This window comes from Vanellus vanellus, assembly GCF_965231255.1.
Source record: "Vanellus vanellus genome assembly, chromosome: 6".
NCBI classification, from domain to species: Eukaryota; Metazoa; Chordata; class Aves; order Charadriiformes; family Charadriidae; genus Vanellus; species Vanellus vanellus.
In genome coordinates, this window is record NC_138911.1 from 14,102,488 (window position 1) to 14,112,544 (window position 10,057).

The 10,057-nt window shown below is 48.0% G+C and overlaps 1 protein-coding gene across 1 annotated transcript; it reads left to right on the forward strand.

Moving 5' to 3' along the window:
* The first annotated feature begins 7,441 nt into the window (after positions 1 to 7,441).
* On the forward strand, positions 7,442 to 9,465 carry LOC309673421 (calcitonin). Its single transcript, XM_082485189.1, has 3 exons — positions 7,442 to 7,780; positions 8,088 to 8,219; positions 9,050 to 9,465. The coding sequence occupies exons 1-3, from the start codon at positions 7,695 to 7,697 to the stop codon at positions 9,246 to 9,248; spliced, it is 417 nt and encodes a 138-aa protein (XP_082341315.1). The 5' UTR covers positions 7,442 to 7,694; the 3' UTR covers positions 9,249 to 9,465.
* The last annotated feature ends 592 nt before the right edge of the window (positions 9,466 to 10,057 follow it).

The following is a 10,057-nucleotide window of genomic DNA, read 5'->3' on the forward strand; positions in this document are numbered from 1 at the left end:
CTAAATCATTGCTCTTGCACAAGTTTCTTTTGTCAAGAGTCAAACAATTGAACAGCCAGCTGAGAAACCATTGTACCCAGTCCTCCTCACACAGAGAGCAGTACTGGAAACGGCAGGGATGTACCTAACAATGCAGGGGGAACTGAACAGTCCTACAAGGGACTGATAAAAATACCAGGTTACACCGTGGCTTAATCAGATCTCAGGACTATTGAGACAAAGAATGAAATGATGATGTGAGAGCTTCCACCCTTCCTATATCCTCTAAAGAACAAGCATGGGGTTAACTTGAAGACTTAAGATATAGTTTCTCACCATATTTTTGCTGACATGCTCTGATGACGTATAAGATAGTAATATAGCACTTGTGTAAGCAATCAAATCAAAGTTTTATGATTATGCTCTTATTTAACAAGGTTATTTTTCTGTTTTGAGGTTGTTTTCCAGATAAGGAGCTTGTTCAACTCTTATCTTACTTGCAGAATGCATAAAACTGAAGTGAAAATGGGTGCCGATTTTGAAGTATTTTCAGAGTGAGGTTTTCCTCCGTAGTTCATCCCCTTTGTGCTGCCCTGGTCATGTTGTGAGTCTGACCTGGCTGCATTTGGTGAGCTGTGAGTTCCTCTTGAGGGATTCCCCTTGTCAGCCTATTGGAGGTGCAGCCTGGGACAGAACTGGGTCTGGCTGGAGCGCGTCTGAGTTTTCCCAATTGTCAGAGTGTGGGAGAGTGTTGCCAGGTAGCACGAGATAGGGCTGGAGCCCCTGTGAACCTGTGCAGAGGCTGAGCTGCGGTAACGCAGGACAGAAGGTGACAGAGCTGTAACCATCTTCCTTGCAGTCTGCCCCTTCTGCCTTGCCAAGCAAACCTCAGTGCAGGACAGTGTGGCCCAGTTTTTTTAAAAGATTATTCCGCACTGGATTTTGAATATATAACAGAGAACTGCTGTAAAACCTACCGAGCAAAAAAGCTCAGTAGGAATGTTTCAATGAGATTTAAACAATGCAACACTGACCTTCTGTTTAAAGTGTCTTCCCTACATCAGTCTGGAAGCTTTTCTAAGGCATTTTGGAAGAAAAGTTACTTCCAGACTGATTCATAGATTTCTCAGTAATTAGTTCAACAGCAGTTCCACTTTCTCAAAAGCAGTCACTGCAGCAGCCTAAATCCAGATTTAATGTTCATTAAAATGGAAATGCTTTAGTGTTAGGATCTGCATCAGCATTCTGGTTCTCAGGAAAGTACTGCATTTTATAAAAAAGAGGCTCTCATTTTTGGGCCAAATTCAAACCAAACTAAGAGACAGATAGGTAAAATATTATTTGTGTGGATAAGCTTGATGTGATCTTATTCTAAATCTGAATATGGCCTTTTGGAGGCTACGGAAGCAGAATTAAGCAAAGGATTAGACCAATTAGGGATGTAAGTTTTGCAAAAGCAAATGCTAACAAAAGTTTGGATGATAGGTGAGGCATTACATTTCAGAGTTTAAGCCAGTCTCTAGCTACTACAGAATCACGTAAATTAGAGGTGAAATATACAAAGAGAGCATATTTAGTTGATTATGTTCCTTCCTCAGAGCATACCAACTGTACATGTCATTCCGACAGGTGTTAGACTACTGTGCCATAAAACCCTCCAGTGAAAGATATGCCATAACTGCAATGTAACCTATTCTTATATGTCATTAATCCCAATGGTAGAAAGCTCTTTCTAATGTGTGGTACCTCCTTTGTTGCCCTTTAAGCCCACATACATTTGTTGTTTTGAATATTAGTACCAGAGTGTAGATTATTACTAATTCATGGCAAGTGTTTATATTTTTGTTATCACATTTCTCCATAGTCTTTCCTTCTGTTAACTATTTCCCCGATCTTCGAGTTTCTTCTCCTAAATCATGTTATGGGATCTCTGACAAGTCTTACTGGTATTTTTCTGGACTTTCTCCAACTTGTCTCTTTGAGGTACCTGAACAGAGTACACTAGCAGATCTAGATCTTACCAGCAACAAGTCGAGCATAAGGGTTACCTCTCGGGCCGTAAACGTGATACTCCTGTTAGTATACAGCTTGCTTTTACAACAGCACAATGTTGTTAACTCTGGCTTAACTTATATAATTTTCTGCAGAGCAGATTGCAATGAAATGTTAGAAAGATGCTTTCACGTGGGGGTCAATACTGCTCACTTTCCCCTGCCTGGCTTGTAGAGTCTTCTTAGGTGGCAGTGTTTTCTGGCCATTCGTGGAGACAGGATCCTGAGATAGACTAGGCATAGGCATCAACCAGAAACACGGATGAGTAATCCCCAGCTTCTCTTTGTAAAGAAAGATCATGTGATGTTTAGAGCTGGTTTTATCATGAAATGTCCTTATCTGCAAAAGGCTTGATGAGGTGCTATGAAGAACAAGTGCAGAAAGAGGAGAGACCTGAATCATGCTCACCTCCCTTGTGAAGAAGTTACTGTGTCTGTGGATTGTGTCATAGTTACTGTTTACCCTTTCCTTTTGGTACGGTCCTCTCTTGTCAGATACGAACCATTCCTGGGAATGGAAGTTTTGTCTGTGCAGCTCACAGTCTTGTCTATCTTGAAGAATTACATTTTACTATTGGACAAAAATCTCAACATAGTATATAAATGTGATATTTTGTTTAACAGCATGTCAGCTGGTACCCTTTAAGATCCTCACTGCAGTGTCTATGGCTTGTTGACACAGTAGCAATATTTACAGTAGAAAAAATAGTTGCACTTTAAAATGGATTTGTTAAATAATATCAAACAGAAGAATTTGTATCTAGTGCAGAGAAAGAAAGCAACTTTAAAGTAGGACAGATTTTTCATATTCCTTTCAAATTTATATAAATTTCTTTGAAGAAGAAATTCCTTTTGCTTGGAGCTGCAAATTGCATGAGATAATCTGATTTCTTAAAAAAAATATAAATAATCCAGCCATTCTGTGTAGCTCTTCATTTCATCTGCTTTGGACCTATACCCATGGATTATTTTACTTGATGTAGTATCAGGCACTGAAAAAAGCAGAACAAGTTCCTTGGAACAGATTGTTTTGATAAATGTCTTGCTATACTAGTGCAGTGCTCGTAAGTACCCCTCGGTGCTAGTTTTTCCAAATGCTAGTTTTTGTGTTTATCTAGCAACAGGAGACCATTATCCTGTGAAAATCCTGTATCTTTTTTACAGCTTCAAAAATTAACAAACTGGTCTTTGGAGCTCTTTGTACCAGTTAAACTGTCTTTCTTCTCTGTCTTAAGAATAAGAAAAGAGTGGTTTCCAAAAGAAAATATATCTGGTGAGACCAGATGACGTATAGCTGAGGGGAAAAAATAGGACAAGCATTCCAGCTGGGAGTCCCTCCATTAGCTCTGGCAAGGAGCAGCCAAAGTGCTTGCCAACATCCAAGTACTATTTCATCTCTACGTGCACAAAAGTAGATCTATTGGCATTCATAACTGTTGCTTTAAATTTACGTTTCTTCCTGTGAAAGCTTAAAGTAGCAATGTTGGCATCTGAAATCCTGTAATTAGTGCATCCTACAGGCTCCAGCCGGAGGGTGAGTCGCACTGGCAAGACAAGGACTTGAACTGGCTGGAATCAACCACAAGATGAAATAGAACTTTTTCCTCCCTGAAGAACTGAAATATGCTATTCCAACAGAGTCATCTGGATTTTTTAAGGTTAAACCAGGAATATTCTATGTGGACCAAGGAGTGAATAAATCCCCAGAGGAAATGTGAACGATCAACTGTTAACATAGGAAGAGGAAAGGGACAGTGGGGTTAGAGAGAGAGAGAGATGTCTGACTGGAAGCCCGGTTATTAAAGTTCCTACACTTTATTTCTGTTGGTGTAGCTGCACAAGCCACGTTAAAACAGCAAAAGCGATACTGAGCCGTTTCTTTAAGCACTACCTAACGTTTGTAAATACAACGGCAGAAAAACTAGCTTAAAAATCAGAATGGGAGTCGTGGAAACGGAAGAGATTTCAAATCAAATACTTAAAAGTCCTTCTCCCGGGAGGATTCCCGTGATGCGCGTACATGCGATGGAGCTGCTATTTAAAACGAAATTTTAAATCTGTCTGTGCAGGGGGGAGGAGGAAGCCTCCCAGGGAGGGCAGAGGCGAGCGGCGCCCGTAAAGCGGGCTAAAGGAGCAGGCAAGAGGGACCCCTGCGGCCGGAGGAGGGGGAGAGGAGGGGGGCACCCCTTACTCCCCCTTCCACCAGCGCCTGCGGCGGGGCGAGCCCAGACCTCTGCGGGCACTTTACTCAGAGCCTCCAAACCGTGCCTGTGGGCGCGGAGCAAGCTCGGACCCGTCGCAGCCCCGCATCCCGTGCACTCCACCGCCTCCCCCCGCGCCGTGCGGCTCTGCGCCCGTTTCCCTCCCATCGCTGCGGGCCGCAGGCGAGCTCGGCAGGTCGCACTGCCTCCTCCACCTCCGAGGGCTGTAGCTCATTTAAAGCTACGAAGATGGTTTAGAAAAAACAAACAAACAAAAAACCAACCAACCAAACAAAAAAAACAAAAAACCCCAACCCACTACCTGTCATGTGGAAAAAAAAAAAAGAAGAAGAAAAATAAAAAGAAAAAAGACCAACCCCTCAAAAACTAAACGATTTTGCAATCGTCGTTCTGCAAAACGAGAGCGGAGGCGTTGCGCGGCCCCAGCCAGTGCGCCGCCCGCTGCCGTGGGGAGGAAGGGGAAGCCGAGCGGGTGCGGGCGCCCCGAAAGGCTGAGAGCCAGGGGAAAGGAGGAGCCCTCATCGGACCAGCAGTCGCTCGCGTGTGGTTTTCAGTATGTTCATGTTCCTCTTTAAACTTCAAAGCTAAAATCGCATCAACAAAACAATACCCGCCCCGCGCTTCCCCGCAACTTTATTCACCTCCCGGTGAAACACGCGATTCCCGCCGTCGGGAACGACCCGTGTCATCGGCTTCTGCAAAAACACAAACGAAGAAACGCCGTGAGGTCCCCAGGAAAGCTCCCCCGTCCATTTTAAGTAGGGAAAGGAGCGATCTAGCTGCGCTCGGCAGCTGTTCCGCGGTGCGCAGCGGCCGCGCGGGGCTCCGCTGGCCGCGGTGTCACCGCCGGCGGCGGCCGCAGCAGCGCGGCAGAGGCGGTACTCACCGCTGCGGCGGGCGGTGCCCGCAGCCGCTGGGAACGATGAAGGACCGCGGCGATGCAGGGAAGCGAGACAGGGACGGGAAAGGGCGGAGCCGCACCGGGGGTCCCGGGGACGGTCAGCGCGCCCCCCCTCCTCGCTCCCTGCCGCCAGCTCTCGGGGGGCAGTGGAAGCGCTTTCCGCACCCAGGCGCTGCAGAGCCCCGCTCCTGGCCCGCTTCTCCCCCCGCTCCCCGCCCCCGTTCTGGCGGGCAGCAGTATTCTCCCACCCCGGTCTGGGGTCGCGTCTCCCCGTACTCGCCCCGAGGCGCCGACAGGGCGGTCGCCCCCGCCGGTCCCCCCCCGCCGGGCGGGTACTTGCTGCGCCTGGGCAAACACGCCGCCTCGGCAAACATCCTGCGCGGGCAGGTGCAGCGCCTCCGCGCCGTGACAAAGGGCCCTCCACCGGTGATGCATGGGGCGGCGGGCAGCTGCCCGGTAATCCCCGCCGGCGGGGCTCAGCGTTACGCCGGGGGGAGGCGACCCCCCTTCCCCGGTGCCTCTTCCGTGCACAGAAAGGCGCTGCACCTGCCCTTTGAGAGGTTTGTTGTTATGGTGGTGATGATGATGATGATGATGATGGTGGTGATGATGGTTTCCTCGAGGACCGCGGGGTCACGCCGCGGACTGGTCCCGGGAGAGGCTGTGCGGGCACCCGCAGGGCACGGCGCGGAGAGCGGCTCCCTGTCGCCGCGGGGCTGTTCGCCGATGCCAAGGGCCCTTCGCTCCGGGGCGGAGCGGCGGGGTGCCGGCTGCAAGCCCCCCCTCCCCTGACGGGGAAGCGAGGGGGCCCGGGGCTGCGCCCTTCGGGCAGGGGTCGGTACTACCCCGCCCGCCCCGGCGGCAGGCGCGGCGCCCGGGGAGGCGGCGGCCGCGGGCGCTTCCGTGCGTGGTGCCCCTGCCCCGCTGCACACCCCGTCCGCCCGCCCGTGCGGGACCCCCGCCCGCCCAGACGCAGCTGTCGGGGCGCCGGGAGGCTGTGTACAACCGGGCTCCCGGCTGAAGCCACGGCGGCTGCCGGGCGGCCCCGGGGAGGGAGCGGCCCCGCTCTGCAATGCGGTCCCTCTGCTGCAGAGGTCGCCACGCGTGAGCGATCCCGCGAGGGAGCGGGGCCGGGCCGCGGCCGTGCGACGTGAATGGTCCTGTGCTCCCCCCCCTCGCAGTGCCCGCGGCGGCGCCTCGCCTCCCACTTGATTTTTTTTTGTGAATGGGACTCTCGCGGAGCGGGGTATGACGTCACCACCGAGCAGGGCTTTGGCGCCCAATGGCGGGCCGGACCTCGTCGGGCGGCCGTGGCGGTGATTGGCTGGCGGCCCCGCGCGGGCGCCCACGCAGGCTGCCGCGGCGGCAGGTATAAAGCGGCGCCGGCGGGCGGTGCGCGGTACCGCGGCTCGGCGGCGCCACCAGCATCTCCCTGCGCGCAGCTCCGCTCCGCACCGCCGGTAAGCACCGCGCCGCTCATCCCGTCCCTGACAGACTCCCGTTTCTCTCCCGGGGCGTGGAGCTTTGCACGGGGTCGTACCGCCTCCGTTCATGTGTACGCGTGGGCACACAAGGAAGCGAGCCGAGGAAGGTGGGAGAAAGTTACTCCTCGGTCTCTCTTCCTTTCTGATACGACGTGGGTGTCCCGCCGGGCGTGCGGGACGGCTCTCCGTGCAAAGCCCTCCCCGCTACCGGGCTGGGTGCTCTGCCGGTGCTGGGCACCGTCCAGGGCGGCCCCGACACCCGTGGGGGAGCGGGGCGTCCTCTGGAAGGTGCCTCGTCGTTCTGGTGAGCCCCTGTCGAGAACTGGGAGCTAGCGAAAATGAAGCTGATGTGGTAGTTAATGATGTGCTCGTTTGAGTCTGACACACTGATGCTATGAGAGAGAGGGGTATCTCAAAGCAGATATCTTTAGTTATACATATATTTTTTTTAATATATTTTGTTCTTACGGCTAATTTTGAACTTATCCTTTTTCTGGTTTTAGAGTAGAAAAAATTATTAAAATTAAACTACTTAATTCTTATAGCATAATCTGAACTGGGATATTAGCGTGCTAACTTGCAAGAAGCAAGCAGTTTCAGGTAAAGTGCTAACAGTGGCACTTCATTTTTAAAAATACTAAATGCACTTTTTTTCCTTGTGACTTGTATCCCATAACTGTGCCTGTCCATCTTGGACATTCTGAATGTGACATTGTGTGCACTAATTAGTCAGAGGAATGTGTTTTCCACCAATTTGAGGGAAAGTGCATTAGGTTGAATGCAGATAGCTGTACAGAACTGCAGCTCTAAAAAGCTGCATTTTTTTAATCCCCTGTAATAATGCTAAATTATTTCAAAATTCAGAGGAAACCAAAGCAGAATAGCAGTAATAAATAGAAATGGAAAGGCAATATTAAAAAAAAAAAAAAAGCAAAGCTGTTAGTATTTGTGTTACTTCTGGCTAGGAAACGATGACCTCTTTAGTAGATCTTACAGGACTGAGAGGGTTGGGAAACAGCCATTGCCTGATGTACCTCTTTGTTGTAGAGAGGAAATCATGGTTATGCTGAAGATCTCATCTTTCCTTGCTGTTTATGCCTTGGTTGTGTGCCAGATGGATAGCTTCCAGGCAGCCCCAGTCAGGTAAGAAGCTGGTCCTGTTGCTGACTGCTATATCTGAATGGCAGGAAAATCCTTTAGAGGTCTAGGAGGGAAATAGACTACAGTGAATGAGAAAGCCGTCTTCTTTTAATACTGTCTTTGACAGTGTGGCTTTTTAATTACAAATATAAAACATCTAATGCTGTGCATGAGGATGGTTTACATATTCACACCAGTGAGAGAGACTGTCAATGACATGCAGTAATGCATGACAAACCCCTCTCTCCTGTGCGTGGCTCTCTGCAGCAGTCCGTGCTTTATTCATCCCGTTTTGCTTGCCTCTGCATAGACCTGGCTTGGAGTCCATAGCGGACCGAGTGACGCTCAGTGATTACGAAGCTCGGAGGTTACTAAACGCGCTGGTGAAAGAGTTCATACAGATGACAGCAGAAGAGCTGGATCAAGCCTCAGAGGGGAACAGGTAAGGACTGCAGTCCTGGGGCAGAAGGGTAACGTGGGGAATCTTATGTGTTTGATATTTAGCAAAAGCCATCAGAGCAGACCCTCTTCAGGTCAAATTTGGTTTTTCTTCTTTTCTTGGGGTTATGGCTAGCTGTAGTCACCTAACTGGTGGAGGATGATACTGCAGAGACACCCTAATGTTGGTATGGAGAATGGTTTCCACCTAGTTAACCTGCTTCTGTCTGTCTTTTACAACTGAAGTGGAGGGCGATTTGAGCTTGAATGAGGGGGTTGTGTTAAAATATGGCAGCAAAAGGTATGTCTTCCTAGTGGGAGTGTTAGGGGCCATTCAGTCACTCTTGGATTCTCTGTCGTGAAAGTGCATGCTGTTGTAAAGGCATGGAAAGTCCCTGGCAGAGGGGATGTGTTCCTCCTAATGCACGCAGCACCACTCTCCCTCCACAGACCCAAGGCATGCAAGAGCATTTGCATTATCCTAACAGGATTTGTATTGCAAAGCATGGTGGTGATGTATGAGAAACTGAACAGCATGCTGAACACATGGGAAGTAAAACTTCCTGACCTCTGACTATGAGCATCCAAAAGGGTAATGAACTTGCTTTTCAACAAAGTTGAATTCATTGAAAAATAGTGTTTTCCTTCTGACTGCGTTTGTATGAACTATCCTTGCATGGAATGTGATGTGGAGGGTTTGTTGTTTTTTTTTATTATTATTTTTTAAGTTTCTTAACTGTAGATATTTATCTAGGGAATAAATGCATGAACATGCATGTTTGAGATTACTTTTCCTTTGGGCATGTTTTTTTTTTTTTTTTTCCCCCCCTGCAGCCTGGATAGACCTATTTCCAAACGCTGTGCCAGTCTGAGTACTTGTGTGCTGGGCAAACTGTCTCAAGAATTGCACAAATTGCAAACTTACCCTCGCACTGACGTCGGGGCTGGAACTCCTGGCAAGAAACGAAATGTGCTGAGTGACCTGGAACATGAACGCTATGCAAACTATGGGGAACCCCTAGGAAACAACTAGACATGCTTATTTCTCCCCTTCTCCCTTTTTTTAACCTGCTGCATGTGGATCTACCTTTGATTGCTAACTTTGCTATGTTCTTTTGATTCTGTTTTTGACAGAGAATGTTTGAGATGGACCTAATGTTAGGAAGACAGAGAACATAACATGCACACCAAGCTAGGGGGGAAAAATAAATAAAAAAAAAAAAATGAACAGCACTGCCTTGACATTTCAAATGATTTTCTTAGACCCTGATTAAAAAAAAAACCAACCTAAATAAGGCTCTTCATTTCTGGCTGCTAAATGTACGAGTAGATTCTTCTCTTGTGCTTGCCCATGCACTTGTTCAATAAACCTATTTTTCTATAAGGATTAGATCTGGTTGATTTAATAACTTGTTTTAGAACATGAGATTGCTAAATAAGGCTAGAAAAATTTTGCAGGTTTGTCTTTAATATTAAAGACAAGCAATGCCAGTAATTCTAGAAAAGTTGAAAAAGAACTTAAAAATTGATACCATACACATACATTCATATGTACTGATGTAATCAGGCATGCATGCAATCCTGTTAGCAAGGATCATGAAAAGCAAAGGAATCAGGAAAGGCTCATACAGATTTGTTCAAACAAACTAGAAGTGTAGTCCTGTTTAAAACTGGTTACTCAATACTTCCAGGTAAGAATTTCATGTTCTTTTCTTTTCCCCTTCTAACTTTACAATAGGTCTCTACACCAGTATGCTTAAAACTTGGGTATCTTTAAAATATTTGTATTAATTCAAGACAATATAATGTAGGTGAGTTGTAAATGAAGAGACAAAACCAGAT

Excerpts from the sequence above, each read along its gene's own strand:
- LOC309673421 (XM_082485189.1), top strand. The coding sequence starts at position 7,695 with ATGGTTATGCTGAAGATCTCATCTTTCCTTGCTGTTTATGCCTTGGTT. Across the intron at positions 7,781-8,087 it reads TTCCAGGCAGCCCCAGTCAG|ACCTGGCTTGGAGTCCATAG; the intron begins GTAAGAAGCTGG and ends GCCTCTGCATAG. Across the intron at positions 8,220-9,049 it reads CAAGCCTCAGAGGGGAACAG|CCTGGATAGACCTATTTCCA; the intron begins GTAAGGACTGCA and ends CCCCCCCTGCAG.